At 46.3% G+C, this 26,482-nt stretch overlaps 1 protein-coding gene across 1 annotated transcript in view; it reads left to right on the forward strand.

Moving 5' to 3' along the window:
- The window catches only part of LOC123999772 (rho GTPase-activating protein 32-like), a 207,677-nt gene that overhangs the window by 77,916 nt on the left and 103,279 nt on the right, over nucleotides 1-26,482 (forward strand). The window contains 3 exon segments of the mRNA XM_046305797.1: nucleotides 11,836-11,944; nucleotides 16,283-16,374; nucleotides 24,264-24,348. Of these exon segments, the coding sequence (XP_046161753.1) occupies nucleotides 11,836-11,944; nucleotides 16,283-16,374; nucleotides 24,264-24,348 (286 nt within the window).

Genomic DNA, 26,482 nt, shown 5'->3' on the forward strand with positions numbered 1-26,482 from the left:
CCTCTTTCCTCCTCCCCTTATTGATGCTCAGCTTGCTCCCTCCTATTCAGACCAGCCCCTTTGACCTTTCCTCCCTGCTACACTGGCCTGTTTGTGATTGTTAGAGGGTGTGTTTGCAGGCTTATACGTGTGTGTGTGTGTTCATGTCTGAGTGCATGGGCATGTCTGATTGTGTGTGTCTGAATGCACTTGTGCGTGTCTAGCTTTGTGCGAGTGAGATTGTGTGTTCACGTGGCAGCATGGCTCTGTTCATTTGATAGTGAAGGGGGTCTACAGGAATGGTCCCCTTCCTGAGGATTACAGCACCCTGTTCAACCCCACTACACATTCTCCTGGTGTTGAACAGAGACCAAGTCCTGTGTGCGTGCGCGCGGGGGGTTGCCATGGCAGCAGCGGTTTAGCATACATTAGATATTAGCCCAACATTACAGCAGAGGTGGAGAGGAAGGCAGAGCAGGTTTGTGTTCTCATTCGATGAGAGAGACTGACAGTAAATGTCAGTGTTAGGATGGGTCTGCTCGTGTAGATTGATCTTCTTCCCCTAGGGAAGAACACAGTAAGGTTTTATAGCCTTCCCAATCCCACTATGCTCTCTAGCATACAGGCACATTCGGTACACACGCACACGCACACGCACACACACACACACCATCTCTTGCTCTCTGCTTAGGACATGTCTGTCCCTTTCTATCTCACTTCAAGCTTCCCCGATAGGCCTACTTCTATATATCAACTCTTGCTCTGTTTATCTATTTGTTTCTCCTTCTCTCCCTTCCCTCGGTGACCCTCCTAGACCAGAGCATGGCACTATTTTGGGACTTGCGTCACCCCATTCCTGTCCTCCATCCTGCCTGCCACGTGCACCGCTTACTAATAATGTTCCGTCCCACTCCTTGCTCTCCGCTGTGGTTATTTGCTTTTCAATACTTTTCTACCCTCAAGGGCGTTGAAATAAAATGAGCTCAGGAGAGGAGTCCTGAATACGAATTGAAAGTTGTTTACCTACTACACCACAATACTGTAGGCTAATGGCTACACACAAGCATTTTTTTCTAAATTCAGTCCATTAAAGGGCAATTCCACCACTTTTCAACCCCATTATTTCCAGCACATTACCTGTCTACATACACTGAGTATATAAAACATTAAGAACACCTGCTCTGTCCATGACAGACTGACCAGGTGCATCCAGGTGAAAGCTTTGATCCCTTATAGATATCACTTGTTAAATCCTACTTCAATCAGTGTAGAAGAAGGGGAAGAGACAGGTTAAAGAAGGGGTTTTAAATTAAGCCTTGAGAAAACAAGAGACATGAATTGTGTATGTGTTCCATTCAGAGGGTGGATGGGCAAGACAAAATATTTGAGTGCCTTTGAATGGGTTATGGTAGTAGGTGCCAGGGGCCACCGGTTTGTGTCTAGAACTGCAACCCTGTAGGGTTTTTCACGGTCAACAGTTTCCTGTCTGTATCAAGAATGGTCCACCACCCAAAGGACACGTCCGGTATACACAGTATATGTGAAAACAATGCATTCCTACTTCTTGTAGGAGAATAAGTCCTACCCAATGACATCAACAACATTGATTTTTAAACACTGAGATTAAAAGGTGACGTGGGGAGCAATAAAATACACTCCCTCTGGATAGAAACTCATTGCAGGTTTTGAAAATCAGTTTTTCTTAATCCTACCCTGTTGTACCCCCCCAAAAAAATCCCTTAGGTCATCCCCAACCCCATCAAAGTTCCCCGTTCCTGCTCTAGCTGTAGATCAGGTTGCCTCAAGGAACCAAATACCAGCAAGTGTTTTTCCTTCTTGGAAAAGGAGCGGGGGACCGCTTACATTAAAACTCACACTTTAGACCTGACTAAGTTAGTGTCGGTAAATCTTAGGGACCGACCTGAAACATCCCATGGACCAGCACCTGTCCGTGGACCAGATGTTGCGGAACACTGCTGTAGACCACAACAACATGTCCTGCTCACTAGATGGATGACGTCCCAGTCAGAGCAGACTTTCAGCTCTTCAGCCCCATCTAGCTGCAGTCCAGCAAAGTACCACCACTCACTTCTACTCAGCAGCGCTCAGGTGGTTCCCCCTCCAATCTCCTACCCTAATAACCAAAGGGCTTTTCTTCCTTGGCGTCGACGGGAGGATTATTTAATAACAAAACCGATGCGCGTGCAACCGTGGAGCAAAACAGGCAGGGTTGGCTTAGAGTCAAAGGATTGTTGGCAACATGTAAACTATTTCCTCTATCTTTATTGAAAACATAAATACATTTGCATAATCAACACTTGTCTCTCAAATACGTTGTTGGTTAGCAAGGTACATTTTAAAATAATAATAGTAATTGTTTTTACATATTAGCATAGACATGACAACAAGGTACAACGAGCTGAAACAAGCCACCTACGGTTCCCTACATGGCAGCAGCTTGTCAGTGTTGCTAACTATTAGACCGTCCAGAATCATAACACTCATACTTCTGCTCTATCGGTGAGTGAACATTGTCATGAAAACTGTCAGCTAACCCGTCTATTGCAAAGGGTGGCGTGTATTCACTGTGTGCCAGTGTTGCCAAAAGCAAGAGATAATCTTAAGAATATTCTCCTTAATGCCCCTATCGTGGCAGCACGGACGTCTCATAGTCTACCTCTTACTGAGAGATGGACGTCTCATAGCCTACCTCTTACTGAGAGATGGACGTCTCATAGCCTACCTCTTACTGAGAGATGGACGTCTCATAGTCTACCTCTTACTGAGAGATGGACGTCTCATAGTCTACCTCTTACTGAGAGATGGACGTCTCATAGCCTACCTCTTACTGAGAGATGGACGTCTCATAGCCTACCTCTTACTGAGAGATGGACGTCTCATAGCCTACCTCTTACTGAGAGATGGACGTCTCATAGCCTACCTCTTACTGAGAGATGGACGTCTCATAGCCTACCTCTTACTGAGAGATGGACGTCTCATAGTCTACCTCTTACTGAGAGATGGATGTCTCATAGCCTACCTCTTACTGAGAGATGGACGTCTCATAGTCTACCTCTTACTGAGAGATGGACGTCTCATAGCCTACCTCTTACTGAGAGATGGACGTCTCATAGCCTACCTCTTACTGAGAGATGGACGTCTCATAGCCTACCTCTTACTGAGAGATGGACGTCTCATAGCCTACTTCTTACTGAGAGATGGACGTCTCATAGCCTACCTCTTACTGAGAGATGGACGTCTCATAGCCTACCTCTTTTACTGAGAGATGGACGTCTCATAGCCTACCTCTTTTACTGAGAGATGGACGTCTCATAGCCTACCTCTTACTGAGAGATGGACGTCTCATAGCCTACCTCTTACTGAGAGATGGACGTCTCATAGCCTACCTCTTACTGAGAGATGGACGTCTCATAGCCTACCTCTTACTGAGAGATGGACGTCTCATAGTCTACCTCTTACTGAGAAATGGACGTCTCATATCCTACCTCTTACTGAGAGCTGGACGTCTCATAGTCTACCTCTTACTGAGAGATGGACATCTTTTTTGATGCATGTAGCCCTAGATGTCACTTTATCCAACTCAGGTGGAGATGCAGCCAAAAATCTTAGACAAGTGCTACAGTCGTTTTTGTTTGTTTTTGTCATGAATTTCCAAAAGCCTCTTTCTTTATTCTACTTGTAATACGTAAAAACGTTACATTTGATGCTTCAGCCTCCAATCCTCACCGGCTGTAGGGTTGAGGTTAGGGTTAATAACACAAGCAGATTAAGGACATTCTTTCAGCCCTGGTGCTGTGGAACACTTGCCTGGTCCCAGATCTGTTTATGTGGTCTTGCCAACTCCCAGCAATGGGTGACAATGACTGTAGGGGTTGGCAAGACAGCAGACCTGGGACCAAGAAACTGGAACACCAGGCTGTTCACTCTCCCTTGAGATTCACTATCTTTATTTGTTTGGGATACATCTGTAATGTGCAGTTGGAAGATAGTCTTCAAAGCAGCTCTACTTTGCCTGTGGGTGAATTACTACGCTATTGGTCGTATGAGGTCCACAACTTGTTTTTTCGTCAATGGAATTACAGTGGAAACAGAAGAGAAAGGGAGTTTATTCCTAGGTACAACCAATGGCCAGTCTAAGGTAACTGGGGGTGTGTGTGTGTGTAACCACCTTTATTGGCCTGACTGACATAACAACCTCCTTGGGGAGACAGGGAGGGAGTGTGTGTGCGTGCTCGTTGTGTGCGTGCTCGTTGTGTGCGTGCTCGTTGTGTGCGTGCTCGTTGTGTGCGTGCTCGTTGTGTGCGTGCTCGTTGTGTGTGTGTGTTCTCGCTGTGTGTGTGTGCTCTCGCTGTGTGTGTGTGCTCTCGCTGTGTGTGTGTGTGCTCTCGCTGTGTGTGTGTGTGCTCTCGCTGTGTGTGTGTGTGTGCTCTCGCTGTGTGTGTGTGTGTGCTCTCGCTGTGTGTGTGTGTGTGCTCTCGCTGTGTGTGCTCTCGCTGTGTGTGTGTGTGTGCTCTCGCTGTGTGTGTGTGTGCTCTCGCTGTGTGTGTGTGTGTGCTCTCGCTGTGTGTGTGTGTGCTCTCGCTGTGTGTGTGTGTGCTCTCGCTGTGTGTGTGTGTGCTCTCGCTGTGTGTGTGTGTGCTCTCGCTGTGTGTGTGTGTGCTCTCGCTGTGTGTGTGTGTGTGCTCTCGCTGTGTGTGTGTGTGCTCTCGCTGTGTGTGTGTGTGCTCTCGCTGTGTGTGTGTGTGCTTGCTGTGTGTGTGTGTGTGCTTGCTGTGTGTGTGTGCGTGCGTTGCTCACTGTGTGTGTGCGTGCGTTGCTCACTGTGTGTGTGCGTGCGTTGCTCACTGTGTGTGTGTGTGCGCAGCTCACTGTGTGTGCGTGCTAAGCTCACTGTGTGTGCGTGCGAAGCTCACTGTGTGTGCGTGCGAAGCTCACTGTGTGTGTGCGTGCGTAGCTCACTGTGTGTGCGTGCGTGCGTAGCTCACTGTGCGTGCGTGCGTTGCTCACTGTGCGTGCGTGCGTTGCTCACTGCGTGCGTGCGTGCGTTGCTCAGTGCGTGCGTGCGTTGCTCACTGTGCGTGCGTGCGTTGCTCACTGTGCCTGTGCGTGCGTTGCTCACTGTGCCTGTGCGTGCGTTGCTCACTGTGCGTGAGCGTGCGTAGCTCACTGTGCGTGCGTAGCTCACTGTGCGTGCGTAGCTCACTGTGCGTGCGTAGGTCACTGTGCGTGCGTAGCTCACTGTGCGTGCGTAGCTCACTGTGCGTGCGTAGCTCACTGTGCGTGCGTAGCTCACTGTGCGTGCGTAGCTCACTGTGCGGGCGTAGCTCACTGTGCGTGCGTAGCTCACTGTGTGCGTGCGGGCGTAGCTCACTGTGCGCGTGCGGGCGTAGCTCACTGTGCGCGTGCGGCGTAGCTCACTGTGCGCGTGCGTACGTAGCTCAATGTGCGCGCGCGTACGTAGCTCACTGTGCGCGCGCGTGCGTAGCTCGCTGTGTGTGCGCGTGCGTAGCTCGCTGTGTGTGCGCGTGCGTAGCTCACTGTGTGTGCGCGTGCGTAGCTCGCTGTGTGTGCGTGCGTGCGTAGCTCACTGTGTGCGCGTGCGTAGCTCGCTGTGTGTGCGCGTGCGTAGCTCGCTGTGTGTGCGCGTGCGTAGCTCACTGTGTGTGCGCGTGCGTAGCTCGCTGTGTGTGCGCGTGCGTGCGTAGCTCGCTGTGTGTGCGCGTGCGTAGCTCGCTGTGCGCGTGCGTAGCTCACTGTGTGTAGCTCGCGTGCGTAGCTCACTGTGTGTGCGCGTGCGTAGCTCGCTGTGTGTGCGCGTGCGTAGCTCGCTGTGTGTGCGCGTGCGTAGCTCACTGTGTGTGCGCGTGCGTAGCTGCTGTGTGTGCGCGTCACTGCTGTGTGTGCGTGCGTAGCTCGCTGTGTGTGCGCGTGCGTAGCTCAATGTGTGTGCGCGTGCGTAGCTCACTGTGTGTGCGCGTGCGTAGCTCGCTGTGTGTGCGCGTGCGTAGCTCGCTGTGTGTGCGCGTGCGTAGCTCGCTGTGTGTGCGCGTGCGTAGCTCGCTGTGTGTGCGCGTGCGTAGCTCGCTGTGTGTGCGCGTGCGTAGCTCGCTGTGTGTGCGCGTGCGTAGCTCGCTGTGTGTGCGCGTGCGTAGCTCGCTGTGTGTGCGCGTGCGTAGCTCGCTGTGTGTGCGCGTGTAGCTCGCTGCGTGCGTGCGTAGCTCGCTGTGTGTGCGCGTGCGTAGCTCGCTGTGTGTGCGCGTGCGTAGCTCGCTGTGTGTGCGCGTTGCTCGCTGTGTGTGCGCGTGCGTAGCTCGCTGTGTGTGCGCGTGCGTAGCTCGCTGTGTGTGCGCGGCGTAGCTCGCTGTGTGTGCGCGTGCGTAGCTCGCTGTGTGCGCGTGCGTAGCTCGCTGTGTGTGCGCGTGCGTAGCTCGCTGTGTGTGCGCGTGCGTAGCTCGCTGTGTGTGCGCGTGCGTAGCTCGCTGTGTGTGCGCGTGCGTAGCTCGCTGTGTGTGCGCGTGCGTAGCTCGCTGTGTGTGCGCGTGCGTAGCTCGCTGTGTGTGCGCGTGCGTAGCTCGCTGTGTGTGCGCGTGCGTAGCTCGCTGTGTGTGCGCGTGCGTAGCTCGCTGTGTGTGCGCGTGCGTAGCTCGCTGTGTGTGCGCGTGCGTAGCTCGCTGTGTGTGCGCGTGCGTAGCTCGCTGTGTGTGCGCGTGCGTAGCTCGCTGTGTGTGCGTAGCTCGCTGTGTGCGTGCGTAGCTCGCTGTGTGCGCGCGTGCTGTGTGCTCGTAGCTGCTGTGTGCGCGTGCGTAGCTCGCTGTGTGCGCGCGTGCGTAGCTCGCTGTGTGTGTGTGCGGTGTGTGTGCTCACAGGGAGGGCTCGCGGTGTGCCATGCTCGCTGTCTGCGCGCTCGCTGTGTGCTCGCTCGCTCACTGTGCGTGCGTTGCTCAATGTGCGTGCGTAGCTCACTGTGTGTGTGCGTGCGTAGCTCACTCTCTGTGTGTGTGTGTGTGTGTGTGTGTGTGTGTGTGTGTGTGTGTGTGTGTGTGTATAGCTCAGTGTGTGTGTGTGTGTGTGTGGGGGCTCATTGTGTGTGTCACGACAATGGAGGCTGTGCTATGACTCTCCCCCACATGCATCATACTGGGCTTATTCTATGCAGGATGTCCTTAATCCTGTTGTGATTTTCCACATCCATTGTTAGTGCTGGGCGCTTTGGCTGTTCTCTAACATCTGATTCAACCAATCAAGGCCTTAATAATAATAATGATAATAATAATAATGATTATAATAGAGACAGAGACTCTAGTCTTGTTTGGTGTTTTGCCCTTTTATGTTTTGGCCTTGTCTGTTTAGCCGTTTACGGCTCATAAAAATATATTGTACACTACCAGGACGATTTACAGCATGTATGGAACAGGATAACAACATCCTCCAACATCAGGGTCAGCTCCCTACCCGGATCGGTTGTCAGTCCTCGTTCCAATTAGTGGTGTTGTGGTATGTGTCAGGGTCAGTGGTTAGAGGTGGCTGGCTGGCTGAGTGCAGTATTAGAGTCGGTGTCATAATGCAGCAAGCTGCTTGCTGCTCCCAGGGTCTCTCCCTCTCTGCTCCCTCTGTATCTTGGTCTTTCCCTCCCTTCTCTCTGTCTCTCTGTCTACTTTCTCCTCCTCTGTCTGATTTGAGATGCAAGCAGCTCCATCTCCAGACCTGCATTGAAGCTGACAGTTTGAGGTCAGCCCCTCATACATATACACCCCCCGGGGAGGGGGGGGGTTGTGAGAGAGAACATTTTTCATGGTGTGTGTGTGTGAGGTCAAGCGGTGGTGGGGGAGGGGGTGTGTTTCTCTTTCCCAGATAAAGCGGTGTGCCTACCTTCAGTTTCCAGAGACAGGATCAGCAGTTTGGTGTGGGTTGCTGGAGGAGGGTGGACAGTGTGGTTTTATTAGTACCAGGCAGCATGCCAAGACATTGTACGGACTGTTTGTACGTTCTTTCCCCACGTACAAAAAGGCTCTTGGAAGTCAAACATAGAAGGCCGGTCGGGTAAATGGTTGTTCTTTGTGCTTTCATTCCTCCATTTAGGCATCATCATCATGGTAGTTGGTTTGTGCTTCAAATAGTGGTGAAAGGGTTAGAAGTGGCCTACTGTGTCAGGAGCATTTCTGAAGATAGATCAGTTTAATCACATGACTCTTATCTGAACACGAATTGGCTGTTACATGAGGACCAATGCTGTGTGGGTGAAAGCTTGAGTTGCATCAAGTTATGTCAGTGTTATAACTGCTATGTAGGTTTCATATTAGACCACACGTGACCTGTCATCTGCATTATCCACTCCTCCTCATGCGAGGTGTAAAGTATATATTCCACACTAGACTCAAGCCTCATGTAAGGTTTTACCAAGGTTAATTGGATTTATTCCTTCTGAAGTCTCTGCTTTGCATACAGATGACTCATCACCACTGGCTACAGTCTGTCCACCCTGTTAAAATCATCACCACTGGCTACAGTCTGTCCACCCTGTTAAAATCATCACCACTGGCTACAGTCTGTCCACCCTGTTAAAATCATCACCACTGGCTACAGTCTGTCCACCCTGTTAATATCATCACCACTGGCTCCAGTCCCTCCACCCTGTTAATATCACCACTGGCTACAGTCTGTCCACCCTGTTAATATCATCACTGGCTACAGTCTGTCCACCCTGTTAATATCATCACTGGCTACAGTCCCACCACCCTGTTAATATCATCACCACTGGCTACAGTCTGTCCACCCTGTTAATATCATCACCACTGGCTCCAGTCCCTCCACCCTGTTAATATCACCACTGGCTACAGTCTGTCCACCCTGTTAATATCATCACTGGCTACAGTCCCACCACCCTGTTAATATCATCACCACTGGCTACAGTCTGTCCACCATGTTAATATCATCACCACTGGCTACAGTCTGTCCACCATGTTAATATCATCACCACTGGCTACAGTCTGTCCACCCTGTTAAAATCATCACCACTGGCTACAGTCCGTCCACCCTGTTAATATCATCACCACTGGCTACAGTCCCTCCACCCTGTTAATATCATCACCACTGGCTACAGTCTGTCCCCCCTGTTAATATCATCACCACTGGCTACAGTCTGTCCACCCTGTTAATATCATCACCACTGGCTCCAGTCCCTCCACCCTGTTAATATCACCACTGGCTACAGTCTGTCCACCCTGTTAATATCATCACTGGCTACAGTCTGTCCACCCTGTTAATATCATCACCACTGGCTACAGTCTGTCCACCCTGTTAATATCATCACCACTGGCTACAGTCTGTCCACCCTGTTAAAATCACCACTGGCTACAGTCCGTCCACCCTGTTAAAATCATCACCACTGGCTACAGTCTGTCCACCCTGTTAATATCATCACCACTGGCTCCAGTCTGTCCACCCTGTTAATATCATCACCACTGGCTCCAGTCCCTCCACCCTGTTAATATCACCACTGGCTCCAGTCCCTCCACCCTGTTAATATCACCACTGGCTACAGTCTGTCCACCCTGTTAATATCATCACCACTGGCTACAGTCTGTCCACCCTGTTAATATCATCACCACTGGCTACAGTCTGTCCACCCTGTTAATATCATCACCACTGGCTACAGTCCCTCCACCCTGTTAATATCATCACCACTGGCTACAGTCTGTCCACCCTGTTAATATCATCACCACTGGCTACAGTCCCTTCACCCTGTTAATATCATCACTGGCTACAGTCCCTCCACCCTGTTAATATCATCACCACTGGCTACAGTCCCTCCACCCTGTTAATATCATCACCACTGGCTACAGTCTGTCCCCCCTGTTAATACCATCACCAGTATGATTCCCAGAGTTTATGGCCAAAGTCAATCGCAGCTCTATCATGTGATTCTCAGTTCCATAGGTGTGTCTCAAAAGGCACCCTATTCCCTATATAGTACAGCACTTTTCAAAGGTAGGTCACTACATAGGAAATGGGGTGCATCATCTGTGAGACTGTTGGCAGTTAATGCTGCCACTTTTCAGGTCAGCCGGTTTGACTTTTGCGTTAATACATAGAAATTGTAGGTTCCATCGACTCTTTCCCCACAGCCTTTGATTATAGTTCAATCTTGCCTCACACCTATAGGCTCTATTCTCAAGTCCTTATTATCAGAGAGGCAAATGATGTGAGAGGCCAGAACGTTTCTTTGATGGCTCAATGGCTAAATCACATTGACATTCTCCCTCTGTGAAAGTGCTACTTTGCCTCCGCACATAATAACATTTACGTTCCTCCCATTGAAGGTGCTATTTGGCCTTTGCACACACAGTATCCAGCTGACACACACACACACACACACACACACACACACACACACACACACACACACACACACACACACACACACACACACACACACACACACACACACACACACACACACACACACACACACACACACACACACACACACACACACACACACACACACAACCTGTTTGGTCTCCTTATGGCTGCATCTATGTATAAAATATGGTGTGAGCACACACAGCCCAGCACAATCCTCCTTTCACAAATGAATGTGTGACAGGCTATGTTACACCCTCACTGTCCGCATGTCTTTCTCACACTCTGTGTGTGTGTGCCATCCTCAGTGCCAACTAATGGGTTATGGCATCTCGTCTAATTGAAATGATACATCCATTAACATGTTCTGGTCAAAGTGCCAGACTCCAAGGTGTCATATAACACACGTTCTGTTCTATTCTCGTGGGGGACCTAAAATACATTGCCATTCAATCTCCTATTTTTCCCAAACCCAAAACCTAACCCTTATCACTTACTGTAACCCCAGCCCCTAAGCTTAAAATACCCTTTGGGCCTCCCGGGTGGCGCAGTGGTTAAGGGCGCTGTACTGCAGCGCCAGCTGTGCCATCAGAGACTCTGGGTTCACACCGCGACCGGGAGGTCCGTGGGGCGACGCACAATTGGCCTAGTGTCGTGCGGGTTAGGGAGGGCTTGGCCGGTAGGGATATCCTTGTCTCATCGCGCACCAGCGACTCCTGTGGCGGGCCGGGCACAGTGCATGCTAACCAAGATTGCCAGGTGCACGGTGTTTCCTCCAACACATTGGTGCGGCTGGCTTCCGGGTTGGATGAGCGCTGTGCTATTAAGAAGCAGTTGGGTTGTGTATCGGAGGACGCATGACTTTAAACCTTCGTCTCTCCCGAGCCCGTACGGGAGTTGTAGCGAAGAGACAAGATAGTAGCTACTAAACAATTGGATACTACGAAAGGGGTCAAATTCAAACAAAACAGAACAAACAACAACAAAAATACCCTTCGTGCTCATGGGGATGTGGGCAATGGCCCCACGAGGGAACATTTTCCTTTTTTTACTATCCTTGTGTGATTTAAGGTCCCCACAAGGACAACCAACACACACACCAGCCTCTAGGGTACCTTTGAACTTGTGGCTTCCATATTGAGTTGACAATACATGACCATATATATCAGTGTTTTTATCTTGAGAGTTGGCTGGGAGGACTGGTGAGGTTTGTGGTTTTTGTTGAGGCGGGTTCTGTGTTTTCTATGTAGTGTTTTTCCTGACGCAGTAAGAGCATCTGAAAGTCTTGTTCTCTCTACCTCTTTTGAAACAGGAATTTAGCCTAATGTGTGAGCAGTTTTGGTATTAAAGCAATTTTTGCTGTTTTCATGTGTTTCTTAGAAAGTATGATATTGAGCCAATAAACTGGATTGAAATTCAAATTCCCTCTCGCTTCTTACCCCCCGCCCCTCCCTTCCTCTCGCTCTCCTTTAGGGGCCTGAGGCCAGGGCGTCACCCAGAGGAGGACGACATAGTGCCTGAGCTGGCCCGCCTGGTCTACCCCCGAGAGAGACCTGACTGGGAGGAGACCATCAGCGCCATGGTGAGATGAGACCACTGGCAGAGACGCGTGAACACACACACACACACACACACACACACACACACACACACACACACACACACACACACACACACACACACACACACACACACACACACACACACACACACACACACACACACACACACACACACACACACGTGTATATATATATGCACACTAACGTTCAGAAGAACAAGAATAGACTGACGAGTTTCAGAAGAAAGTTTTGGCCAGTTTGAGTCTGTAATCGAACCCACAACATTCTGATGCTCCAGATAATCAACTGGTCTATAGAAGGCCAGTTTTATTGCTTATTTAATCAACACAACAGTTTTCAGCTGGGCTAACATAATTGCAAAAGGGTTTTCTAATGATCGTTTTGCCTTTTAAAATGATAAACTTGGATTAGCGAACACAGCGTGCAATTGGAACACAGGAGTGATGGTTGCTGATAATGGGCCTCTGTACGCCTGTGTAGATATTCCATAAAAATCTGCCGTTTCCAGCTACAATAGTCATTTACAACAAAAACAATGTCTACACTGTATTTCTGATCATTGTTATGTTATTTTAATAGACAAAATATTAGATTTTCTTTCAAAAACAAGGACATTTCTAAGTGACCCCAAAAGTTTAAATGGTAGTGTACATATAATAATCGTAGTATCAAATCTCAATGCATATAGAATTGTGAGAGTCACAATGCGTATCGTGAGGTCCCAGTTGTGAGAGAGAGACACACACACACACACACACACACACACACACACACACACACACACACACACACACACACACACACACACACACACACACACACACACACACACACACACACACACACACACACACACACACACACACACACACACACACACACACACACACACACACACACACAGCATCCCAGCTTAGAGAGACCCCGACAGTGTCAGTGCTAATCAAACATTCAGTACTTAGACAACAAGGCTCCTCTTTGATTGGGGCTCGTTGGCTCCCTGACACCGTTTTATCTCAGTATCCTTTAATGAACTGATTGTCTTAACTGTTAGGGAAATGTCTTGATGTCAAACTGAAATGCTGCATCAACCTCCAAGTCTCAGCTCCCAATCGTGAAATGATGATGATGCCTCTCATGGACATCAATAATGTAACTTTAGAAGTAGTGGGTATGTATTAGAAGCTAATCTATTGTACATGATTTATGTACACTGAACAAAAATATAAAAGCAAAGTGAGCTGAAATAAGAGCCCAGAAATGTTCCATGTGCACATAAAGCTTATTTCGCTCAAATGTTGTGCACAAATTAGTTTTCATCCCTGTTAGTGAGCATTTTTCCGTTGCCAAGATAATCTATCCACCTGACAGGTGTGGCATATCAATAAGCATGCTCTTTAATCAGATCATTACACAGGTGCACCTTGTGCTGGGAACAATAAAAGGCCAGTCTAAAATGTGTGGTTTTGTTACACAACACAATGCCACAGATGCCTCAAGTTTTGAGGAAGCATGCAATTGGCATTCTCACTGCAGGAATGTCCTCCAGAGTTGATGCCAAAGAATTGAATGTTAATTTCTCAACCATAAGCCGCCCCCAAAGTTGATTTAGAGAATTTGGCAGCCCGTCCCGCCGGCATTACAACCGCAGACCCACGTATAACCACACCAACCCGAAACCACCTCATCCGGCTTCACCTGTGGGATCGTCTCAGACCAGCCACCCGGAATGGCTGAAACTGAGGAGTATTTCTGTCTGTTATTAAGACTTTTTGTGTGGGGGGGAAACTAACTGACTGGCTGGGCCTGGCTCCCCAGTGGGTGGGCCTATGCCCATTAATGTGAAATCCATAGATTACAGCCTCATTTATTTGTTTCAATTGACTGATTTCCTTACATGAACTAACTCACTGAAATCATAGAAATGATTGCGTTTATATTTTTGTTCAGTATATGTAGGCTAAACTTAAGAAGAATTGTAATGAGGACATTGTAGTGTTTAAACAAACCACTTAAATCAGATTCAATATTAATCTAATTATCTCATATATAATTCAAGTTATCCCATCTTTTGGTAAAAATCTATATTTCCAATACGCCAAAGTCTCCATTAGTGATATGATATCATAACTCATTCATTTGCTGAAATCATTAATTATTTCAATTCCATCCAAGCTGAAGTATTTATTTTACACCCTGAGCTGCATTCAGCAACATGCTAGCTGAAATGAGGCCGTCTCCATGGTAACATGACAGTTGGCTGCTACCATGCTCACTTTGGAACCACAAACATCCAATACAGTGGCAGAGAGACACAGTTAGTGTCCCAAATTGCACCCTATTCCCTATATTGGGTATGGGGTGCAAGATGGCACACAGACACAGCCATGTCTCTACCGCTAATGAATGTTGATCAGTTTTGAAACATTGGCATATCTACTGTTCTTTGTTATAGTTTGTATTTTGTTATTATGAAGGGGCCAATACTTGTGAATAGTTAAGTTAACGGTCACAGTGGGTAGCAGTATGCCGAAATGGCAGTAGCGGACATACGTGTCAGGCAGTGGTTGATGTACGGTATTTCAGAGGATGAAAAGATCAATAAGTCTGCCAAGTTCTCTACGTGTCATAACGGTTGACCGAATGCACATTGTTCCGGTCGTTACTGCAAAAGACAATGCGTTATCATTGGCTTACTTAAATGCAAATAGGCCTAGAAGAAAAAATGTACATGCTGCATGTGACTAGGCAAATTTGCCAGTTGTTAATCGAGAAATACTGTATATTTGAATAACGCCTAAATGTGAAAGTGCAATACATACCCAAAATGCATTCAGCGTCAGTTAATGCAACGTAGGCTACTGTGCATAATATCTACCAACTCAAGTGTTCAGGGAGTTCCTTTATGTGGCCAGCATTGAAGAGACCTTGCCTTCTTTAAGACGCAGTTGAATATTTTATAGGTACAACTTCTGGGAATGTTTTGGCTCGACTTCATAAGCCTTTCTTGTCTCTCCCCGAGGGGAAGAAATGAAGTGGTTGCTACCAGTGTTTCCCTGCTCCTAGTAGCTCTTACGAGCCTGGTTTTTACTGTATTTACTTTAGCAGAAACATTTTCGATGCCAAACGGCAATAACAATGGAGTCGGCTAAAGCAGAAAGAACAGAAAGGGACTGGCACACAGGCTAAACTGATATATACAGTGGGAGAACAAGTATTTGATACACTGCCAATTTTGCAGGTTTTCCTACTGACAAAGCATGTAGAGGTCTGTAATTTTTTATCATAGGTACACTTCAACTGTGAGAGACGGAATCTGAAACAAAAATCCAGAAAATCGCATGATTGATTTTTAAGCACTTCATTTGCATTTTATTGCATGACATTAGTATTAGTATTTGATACATCAGAAAAGCAGAACTTAATATTTGGTACAGAAACCTTTGTTTGCAATTACAGAGATCATACGTTTCCTGTAGTTCTTGACCAGGTTTGCACACACTGCAGCAGGGATTTTCTCCACTGTATTCCCATTCCCAGCTAGTGCAGGCCTGACAGGATGCTCTTTGTACCCCGGCCCACCTGGCTCCTGTCTCTCTGACCTCATTGGGAATGCTTTTCTGCATATCACCTTCACTGTCTTTGGCTGCAGCCAGCTAGAAAGAGACCAAACTTCCCCACATTCTCATCCTGTCTTCTCTCTCTCTTGCTCTCTCTCTCTCCCTCATTCTTTACTTTCCTTACTATTACTCGCTCGTTCTTTACCATCTCTGGATGGACTTCTTTCTATCTGTTAACTTAGTGTTGCTCTTATCCCTTCCCTGGCGGTCTGTGTTGACACAGGATTATATGATTTAATGTCGTCAAATGCATTTGAACCTCCCTCTGTCATAGATAGGCCTCTGCCGTGGGTTCAGGGGTCAGACTTAGCTAGTAGGAGCCATGGGTGGTCTAGCAAGGTTTAAATCTAATAATAAAAATATAAATAATAATATATGCCATTTAGCGGACGCTTTTATCCAAAGCGACTTACAGTCATGTGTGCATACATTCTACGTATGGGTGGTCCCGGGAATCGAACCCACTAAATCTGACCGACTGTCCTTCTAACGCACTCTCCTAACTTTACTTCCACTCTGTCACGGTCTCTGTCCAATTAACATAAAAAATTTAACAACTAAAAATATATAAAAAGTAGCTCGTCACAACATCTTGGAATTTATTTCTATGAACAGTTTTGCTTTGCGCTCTCCCTAGGTTCCTCTTGCATGCATTCAACTCATGGAGTTGTCACAGGTCATTTATTTACGGGTATGCATTTCTTTTGCAACATGCAGGCGCGGAGTGCTGAGGTCCCCGAGCTGAGCACCGAGCCCCTCCTGCGCTCCTGCAGCAGCACGGCCAGCATGAAGGTCAAGAACGTCAAGAAGTGAGTGGGTCGACTGACCGAGTAGACTTAGCCCGCCGCATGCCTTCCGAAACAGCCATATCTCACATCTGCTGCACATCTCTCTTGCACTCTACTCTGATTTCCTCTCTCCCCCCTCTCTTTCTCTCTATCTCCCTCTGACTTTGACCCCACTCGATCTCTCCTTTCACCGGTCTCATTCCACCTTTGTGACTTCTCCACCTTTGTGACTTCTCCACCTTTGTGACTTCTCCACCTTTGTGACTTCTCCACCTTTGTGTCTTCTCCACCTTTGTGTCTTCTCCACCTTTGTGTCTTCTCCACCTTTGTGACTTCTCCACCTTTGTGACTTCTCCACCTTTGTGTCTTCTCCACCTTTGTGACTTCTCCACCTTTGTGTCTTCTCCACCTTTGTGACTTCTCCACCTTTGTGTCTTCTCCACCTTTGTCTTATCTCCACCTTTGTCTTATCTCCATTCTCTGTCTCGATCAACAGTCGTCTTCTTTCTAGCTCCTAGCCAACTTTGCAGTTTTGTTATTTGTTACATTATTTGATCAGAACATTTCTAGTATTATTACCTACAGCCAAAAATAAGTTTTGGACATTAGATTGTCGGTCACTCACCAGAAATTCAACCAGAAATTTGACTTCCCTGACCTGAATCCTTTGGACTCCCTGAGGCAGCCCCATTCATCCTGGGTGCTATACCAAAACGTTGATGCCGCATTAGAGTGAGGAGAAGTGGGGTCCTAGTCGGGCTCAGGCAGCGAGCAAACCATCCACAGCGTCCGAATATATTACCCACTAACGTTTAGTTCCTGGACAGCAAAGTAGACGAGCTCAGAGCGAGGATCTCCTTTCAGAGAGACATAAGAGACTGTAATATACTCTATTTTACAGAATCATGGCGCTCTCCGGATATATTGTTCCTGTCCATACAGCCAGCGGTGTTCTCAGTTCATCGCACGGATCCGAATTAAGAGAAATTTGTTCTCGCCTCAAACAATAGCATGGTATTTTTTCACTGTAATAGCTACTGTAATTGGACACAGCATATTAGATTAACAAGAATTTACACTGTCTGCCCATTTAAGACATGTCTATTTCCTGGAAAGTTGGCTGTTGTATACAACGTCATTCTAGTTACATTTGTGCACGTTAGCAACAAGGGTTTCGGTTTAGGGACACCGATTCCGTAGAGGTGCGTGAATTTCTATCGTCCCACAACTGTCTAAGAGTCTTTGGGCTAATTCATTCTCGACAAGCTGACCAATAGAATTGGTTACCTTTTCTACTATGGGTGATAGTAGCTTGACATAGGGAAAAGCAGACACATGCACATTTGTGGCCTGCTGGAGGTCATTTTGCAGGGCTCTGGCAGTGCTCCTCCTGCTCCTCCTTGCACAAAGGCGGAGGTAGCGAGCCTGCTGCTGGGTTGTTGCCCTCCTACGGCCTCCTCCATGTCTCCTGATGTACTGTAACACCAGTTCCAACTTGCGCAACGTGACTACAAAATATCTCAAAGGTTACCTGTAAACTTTGACAAAACATTTCAAACTACTTTTGTAATACAACTTTGGGTATTTTTTAAAGTAAATAATCGATAAAATAGAAGACGGAATGATCTGTGTTCAATACAGGAAGAAAACAAACTGACGCTAGCTTTCTGGTCACGCGCCTCTATCAAACAGTACACATGAAGTGACCCTTGTTCAAGATGGCCTTACTTCATTACACAAAGGAATAACCTCAACCAATTTCTAAAAACTGGTGACATCCAGTGGAAGCGGTAGGAACTGCAAGCAAGTCCCTTAGAAATCTGGATTCCCAATGAATGACCTCTATCCAAATCTACTAATAATATGCATATCTTGATTTCTGGGGATGAGTAGCAGGCAGTTGAATTTGGGCATGCTTTTCATCCAAAATTCCAAATGCTGCCCCCTATTCTAGATAAGTTTTTTAAAACGGCATTGACTGCCACTGATACAGTGGTGTGAATGGTGTGTCTAGACCCCTTAAACTCATTGCTTGTTTTCATTGTTCCCCTCCAATCAGGGACTGATTTAGACCTGGCACACAGATTACAGTCTTTTCAATGACTTATTTTTACAGATGCTCTGGACACTACGTTGACAGACACAGCAAACCTTCTTGCCACAGCTCGCATTGATGCGCCATCCTGGATGAGCTGCACTACCTGAGCCACTTGTGTGGGTTGTAGACTCCGTCTCATGCTACCACTAGATTGAAAGCACCACCAGCATTCAAAGTGACCAAAACATCAGCCAGGAAGCATAGGAACTGAGAAGTGGTCTGTGGTCACCACCTGCAGAACCACTCCTTTATTGGGGGTGTCTTGCTAATTGCCTATAATTTCCACCTGTTGTCTATTCCATTTGCACAACAGCATGTGAAATTTATTGTCAATCAGTGTTGCTTCCTAAGTGGACAGTTTGATTTCACAGTAGTGTGATTGACTTGGAGTTACATTGTGTTGTTTAAGTGTTCCCTTTATTTTTTTGAGCAGTGTATTTTTAGTTCTGCGTTTTGTGTCGCGCCTGCAGGGTTGAAATGTGTTTTCTCTCTTTTGTTTACGGAGGTGCTATCCTCAGATAATAGCATCGTTTGCTTTCGCCGAAAAGCCTTTTTGAAATCTGACATGTTGGCTGGATTCACAACACGTGTCGCTTTAATTTGGTATCTTACATGTGTGATTTCATGAAAGTTAGATTTTTCTAGAAATGTATTTGAAATTGGCGCCGTGCATTTTCTCTGGCTTTTGGCCAAGTGGGACGCTTCTGTCCCACATATCCCAGAGAGGTTCATTAAGATGAGGGAGGACATTTATTTTTTGAGTATGAGCTTATTTCTATTACATCGTATTGGATGACTCATTTAATATTCCAAATCAAAATGTATTTCTCACTTGTGCCAAATACAACAGGTGTAGAACTTACTGTGAAATGCTTACAAGCCCTTAACCAACAATGCAGTTAGAGAAATCAAGTCAAATTTTATTTGTCACTTACACATGGTTAGCAGATGTTAATGTGAGTGTAGCGAAATGCTTGTGCTTCTAGTTCCGACCATGCAGTAATACAGTGCCTTGCGAAAATATTCGCCCCCCTTGAACTTTGCGACCCTTTGCCACATTTCAGGCTTCAAACATAAAGATATAAAACTGTATTTTTTGTGAAGAATCAACAAGTGGGACACAATCATGAAGTGGAACAACATTTATTGGATATTTCAAACTTTTTTAACAAATCAAAAACTGAAAAATTGGGCGTGCAAAATTATTATTATTTATTAAATTGGTTAGTGAGTCCGCCAGATCAGAGGCAGTCAGGATGACCAGGGAGGTTCTCTTGATAAATGTGTGAATTGGACCATGTCCCTGTCCTGTTAAGCATTTAAAATGTAACTAGTACTTTTGGGTATTTGGGAAAATGTATGGAGTAAAATGTACATTATTTTATTTAGGAATGTAGTGGAGGAAAAGTTGTCAAAAATATAACGTAAAGTACAGATATTCCCACAAAAATGTATGTAGTACTTTAAAGTATTTTGACTAAAGTACTTTAAACGACAGCCATTATTAAATGGGCAGGGGAATAAAGATTTGTCACCTGTATGCACTCGAACACCAAATGGAGACTTACCCTCTGGTCTGTTTTGTAGGCTACTTGGGTTTTATAGCAGAGCATGTGCTTTATGAGCAGCAGAGAAATACATATAGAAATCAAATCAAATGTATTTATATAGCCCTTCGTACATCAGCTGATATCTCAAAGTGCTGTACAGAAACCCAGCCTAAAACCCCAAACAGCAAGCAATGCAGGTGTAGAAGCACGGTGGCTAGGAGAAACTCCCTAGAAAGGCCAAAACCTAGGAAGAAACCTAGAGGAACCAGGCTATGTGGGGTGGCCAGTCCTCTTCTGGCTGTGCCGGGTGGAGATAGGAACACTTACCTCACTCCATGCATCAACTACTGTTTGAGGAGCATGCTCTCGCTGCCTGACTGTTGATGTTCCGCCCAAACTCTGTATGCAAAGGGTGCTCAACCAAGTGAAATAATTGTTTTTCAATGAGACATACACTATGCAATGCATTTGGGAAGTATTCAGACCCCTTGACTTTTTCAACATTTTGTTACGTTACAGCCCTATTCTACAATGGATTAAATAAAACATGTTCTTGAACAATCTACACACAATAGCCCATAATGACAACAAAAAAAAGAAATATATTATTTACGTAACTATTCAGACTCTTTGCTTTGAGACTTGAAATTGATCTCAGGTGGACCCAGTTTCCATTGATTATCCGCGATGTTTCTACTACTCGATTGGAGTCCACCTGTGGTAAATTCAATTGATTTGGTATGATTTTTAAAGGCACACATGTCTATATAAGGTCCTACAGTTGACAGTGCATGTCAGAGCAAAAACCAAGCCATGAGGTCAAAGGAATGGTCCGTAGAGTTCCGACACAGGATTGTGTCGAGGCACAGATCTGGGAAAGGGTACCAAACCATGTCTGCAGCATTGAAGGAGGAAGTTTGGATCCACCAAGACTCTTCCTAGAGCTGGCCACCCAGTCAAATTGAGCAATTGGATGAGAAGGGGCTTGGCCAGGGAGGTGACCAAGAACACAATGGTCACTCTGACAGCGCTCCATAGTTCCTCTGTAGGGATGAGAGAACCTTTCAGAAGGGCAACCATCTCTGTAGCACTCCACCAATCAGGCCTTTATGGTAGAGTAGCCAGACGGAAGCCACTCTTCAGTAAAAGGTACATGACAGCCCGCTTGGAGTTTGCCAAAAGGCACCTAAAGACTATCAGACCATGAGAAACAAGATTCTCTGGTCTGATGAAACCAAGATTGAACTCTTTTGCCTGAATGCAAGCGTTACGTAGAGAGGAAACCTGGCACCATCCCCTACGGTGGAGCATGGTGATGCTGTGGGGATGTTTTTCAGTGGCAGGGACTGAGAGACTAGTCTGGATATAGGCAAAGATGAACAGAGCAAAGTACAGAGATCCTCAATTTAAAAAATAAATAAAATAAGACCTGCTCCAGAGTGCTCACGACCTCAGATTGGGTCGAAGGTTCACCTTCCAATAGGACAACGACCCTAAGCACACAGCCAAGACAATGCATGCGTGGTTTTGGGGCAAGTCTCTGTCCTTGAGTGGCCCAGCGAGAGCCCGGACTTGAACCCGATCGAACATCTCTGGAGAGACCTGAAGTTAGCTGTACATCAACTCCCCCTGTCCAACCCGACAGAGCTTGAGACGATCTGCAGAGAAGAATGGGAGAAACTCCCCAAATACAGGTCTACCAAGCTTGTAGCGTCATACCCAAGACCACTCGATGCTGTAATCACTGCCAATGGTGTTTCAACAAAGTACTGAGTAAAGTCCCTGAATACTTTATATAAATGTGATATTTCAGTTTTTATTTTTAATAAATTAGCAAAAATGTCTGTTTTTGCTTTGCCATTACGGGGTATTGTGTATAGATTTAATCGATTTTAAAATAAGGCTGTACCGTAACAAAATGTGGAACAAGTCAAGGGGTCTGAATACTTTAGGAAGGCGCTATATACACAAAAGCATGTGGACACTCCTTCAAATTAGTGGATTTGGCTGTTTCAGCCATGCCCATTGCTGACAGGTGTATAAAATTGAGCACACAGCCATGGAATCTCTATAGACAAACAATGGCAGTAGAATGGCCTTACTGAAGAGCTCAGTAAATTTCAACGTGACACCCGTTGTAGGATGCCACGTTTCCAACAAGTCAGTTTGTCAAATTTCTACCCCGGTATGGCTGCCCCGGTCAACTCTAAGTGATGTCATTGTGAAGTGGAAATGTCTGTGATCAACAACGGCTCAGCTCTTTAGTGTTAGACTACACAAGCTCACAGAATGGACCGCGGATTGCTGAAGCGCGTAGCGCGTAAACATAGTCTATCTTCGGTTGCAACACTCGCTACAGGGTTCCAAACTGCCTTTGTAAGCAACGTCAGCACAATAACTTTGTCGGGAGCTTCATGAAATGGGTTTCTATGACCTTAGGCTTGTGTGCAGCTCCTCGATCACCATACGCAATGCCAAGTGTTGGTTGGAGTAGTGTAAATCTCATCGCCTTTGGAAACACTTTCTCTGGAGTGATGAATCACGCTTCACCATCTGGCAGGCCAACGGACGAGTCTGGGTTTGGCGGATGCCAGGAGAACGCTACCTGCCCAAATGCAATTGTGCCAACTGTAAAGTGTGGTGTAGGAGGAATAGTGGTCTAGTGCTGTTTTTCATGGTTCGGAATAAGCCTCTTAGTTCTAGTGAAGGGAAATCTTAACACTACAGCATACAGCGACATTCTAGATGATTCTGTGCTTCCAACTTTGTGGTAACAGTTTGAGGAAGGCTCTCTTCTGTTTCAGCATGACAAACCGGCCGTGCACAAGGCAAGGTCTGTATAGAAATGGTTTGCAAATCGGTGTGGAAGAACTGAACTGGCCATGGAGCTCTGAGTACAAGACCATTAGGACCTGATGGTAGTTAGCAAGTTGGGTTCTACCAAAGCATGACCAGAGGGCATAAAAGGAGATGACCGTGACTCAACGGTCATGTGGAAGTATACTGCGGTCATGACTGCCGGTGTGGCAGTAATAGTCATCGCAACAGCCCGTCCCCCACGCCCTTTGCACTCTGACCCCAACCCCATCAAACACTTTTGGGATGAATTGAAATGCTGACTGTGAGCCAGGCCAAATCGCCCAACATCAGTGCCCGACCTCACTAATGCTCTACTTGTTATAGTAGTAAAGGGGGGACCAACTCCGTGTTAGTGCCAATGATTTTGGAATGAGATGTTCGCCGAGCATGTCCACATACTTTTGGTCATGTAGTGTGTTTCACTAAACTGTTGGCAACCCGTTTGCTCACTCCAGAAAGGAATAAAGGAGAGAGAGGGGAGATGGAAACGCGCATCGTGGTGAAGTATTCTGTAGAGTTAAAGGTAATGTGTCTCCAGGCCCAATTACTAATTCAAACAAATACAAATTCACTTTCTGAATTCTAACTGTAAGCCCCCCTGCACAGTCAATGAACCAACAGCATCGCCTATGGCTATATGTTCTCTTTCCAAGCTCATGGATAGAAATGTTGACTCGCAGCATAAGGTAACCCAGTCCATCCAGTATCCATAATAATACAGTTCACGCTCAACGGCGATTCTTAAAATAAAATAATAATTTGAGAGTACATGCAAGACCAATTATGTACCAATGACATCTTAAATCCTTTTTGTTTTATGTTTTTCAAAATATGCGGTAGGCAATGTATTGTATAATGGCACAATCATCATTTGTATATTTTTGGGGCCTGGGCTCATAAGCCCATACATAATCGCTAATATTCGTATGGCTGTTTTGAATGAATCATCACCTTGGAAAGGGCTGTCTGTTTCATTGTGTTATGTTTTGAAACAACATTCATGTTTTACACTGTTTCAACCCGCTGTTGAACTTCTTTCTTTAAATTGATCAGCACAGTGAGGTTAGTTTTAAAGGTATGATAGGACTACAGTTTTGATGAGATTTTTTGATTGCCTTTGCATTGATGTCAGAGCGTTTAGAGGGACAATAGAGCCCTGGATACCAGTCCATTAGGACCTGATGGTAGTTAGCAAGTTGGGTTCTACCAAAGCATGACCAGAGGGCATGAAAGGAGATGACCGTGACTCAACGGTCATGTGGAATTATACTGAGGTCATGACTGCTATTGTGACAGTAATACAGTCACCGCAACAGCCCGTCCTCCATCCCCTTTACACGCTTCATTCTCTGTCAGGCCCTTAGGCCTGGCTTCATCCTAACCGCTGTCTGTCTCTCTTTCAGATTGTCCTTTACCAAAGGCCACTTCCCCAAGCTGGCCGAGTGCGCCCACTTCCACTACGAGAATGTGGACTTTGGCGCCATCCAGGTAAGCAAGCACTTAGCAGGGCACTATGATGCTGCAATGTTGTTCAAAAATGTTGAACCATCTGGTGTGTCAAGGTACCTACCTTGATTGTGATATATTTATATTACTATGAAAACTGTGGAGTTGTTTTGAGTGGAATATCACTGTATAGCCCAGTGCTAATCTTTGCTGGTTACATAGTTCATGAAGGCATTTTGCCAGTGATATTGGGTGGTTGTGATTTGCCCATAAATCTTCATAACAATGTTGACAATACTGAAAGAATGGTAGGAGAGCCCTAGCTGTGTGGCTGTATTGAGCATGTTGTGTGTGTCTGTGTGGAATCCTGCTGGACCCCTGTAGCAGAAGAGGCCTCTGGCTCAAGGAGAAATGGAAGGGATGTTAAGTGTAATTAACATGCCTCACCAATGAGCAGCACCAGCTGTTGTTGCTTTCTCCCCTCCCCACCCAAAACATGACATTAACAGGCCTTCCTGTACGCCATGACTCCTATACTGGCTTCCTCTCTCCTTGCCTCCTCTTTTCTTGTCTCCTCTCTCCTTGTCGCCCTTAAAAAAAAATCAACTTTTGCATTGAGGTCATTTTTCTTCCATTGTCTAGTAATGTATTGTAGATGATTTTTAGTGCTAAAGATCTTTATGCTTTTGAGAAACTCACCCCTGATGTGAAAGGACCGGAGAAGTGGAAGCAAATTCCCCGCAAATTCCCCCAGCGCTGATTAAGTAGGACAGCTAAGATGTTGTCTCTCGTTTGTCAGCACGTTGTTACAGGCAGACCCTGTGTTAAAAGTTGGCTATTTAGCCTATGTTTTCCGGTGGGTTGTACTCTGTCAACCAAGCATTTATCCTTACAAAATCTGATATTGGTTTCTGTTTACTATACTGTATGCAAAGCTATCCAGCATCCATTCTAAACTGAGATTAGGAGGGAAGCAACCCGAGTGGCAAGTAACACAAATCTCCTAATCCAAGTCTTTATATCAGAACGTTTATCTACGTGGCAAAAATCAACACACATTTGCATGGTTAGCATGAAAGGCATTTCCCCCAGTCACATCTGCACTGTTTACCCAATGGATATTACATCATAAATCCGCTATACGTAAGGCTTAATTCCCACTTCTGCCGACTCCTTTCTCTACTGAGTGCTTCTCCATATGGTGAAAGGAGAGGTGTATTATCTGAGCCTGGCCCAATGGCTCCCTCCCTGTGCAGACTGAGGACACACACACACACACACACACACACACACACACACACACACACACACACACACACACACACACACACACACACACACACACACACACACACACACACACACACACACACACACACACACACACACACACACACACACACACACACACACACACACACACACACACACACAGAAGGGGCTGCAATGCCACCAGGGAACCCAGAGCTCCACTGTTGTGGTGCTAGAGAGGATTAAGGCTGTCGGGTAATGGAATGCTCACACACACACACACACACACACACACACACACACACACACACACACACACACACACACACACACACACACACACACACACACACACACACACACACACACACACACACAGATCATGATGCATATGCACACGTCGGCAGGAAAACTAGCGGTTCGGCGAATTTGGCCGGTAACCGAAAGGTTGTTGGTTTTAATCCCCACGCCGACTAAGTGAAAATCTACCAATGTGCCCTTCAGCAAAGCACTTAAACCTAAATGCTCCTGTAAGTAGCGCTGGATAAGAGCATCTGCTAAATTACTAAAATATACAATTATAGACAATAGAGCTGCAAGAACTGTAAGAGACCCAGAACATTCTGAATCCTGTTATGATAATATTTCAGAAGTAGCGTGGAAACTCATCCCCTCGTTTGTGATGAATGTTGATGTAGTTCTTCTCCACGTCCAGTAGAGGTCAGCATTGTCTCATAATTAACGCCGATAGATTCCACGAAGATGATGTCGCCTCGTGGTGGGCAGAATCCTGCGTTGACTTTCCACTTTCTCTCCACCAGGAGGCTCCACTAACTAGCACAATCACATCGTGATACGACGAAAAATAATTAGCATCATTCTAAATCACCATTGGCAGAAGAACAAGTGTTCCACACTGTTTCCC

The sequence above is a fragment of the Oncorhynchus gorbuscha genome, linkage group LG16 (assembly GCF_021184085.1).
Source record: "Oncorhynchus gorbuscha isolate QuinsamMale2020 ecotype Even-year linkage group LG16, OgorEven_v1.0, whole genome shotgun sequence".
NCBI classification, from domain to species: Eukaryota; Metazoa; Chordata; class Actinopteri; order Salmoniformes; family Salmonidae; genus Oncorhynchus; species Oncorhynchus gorbuscha.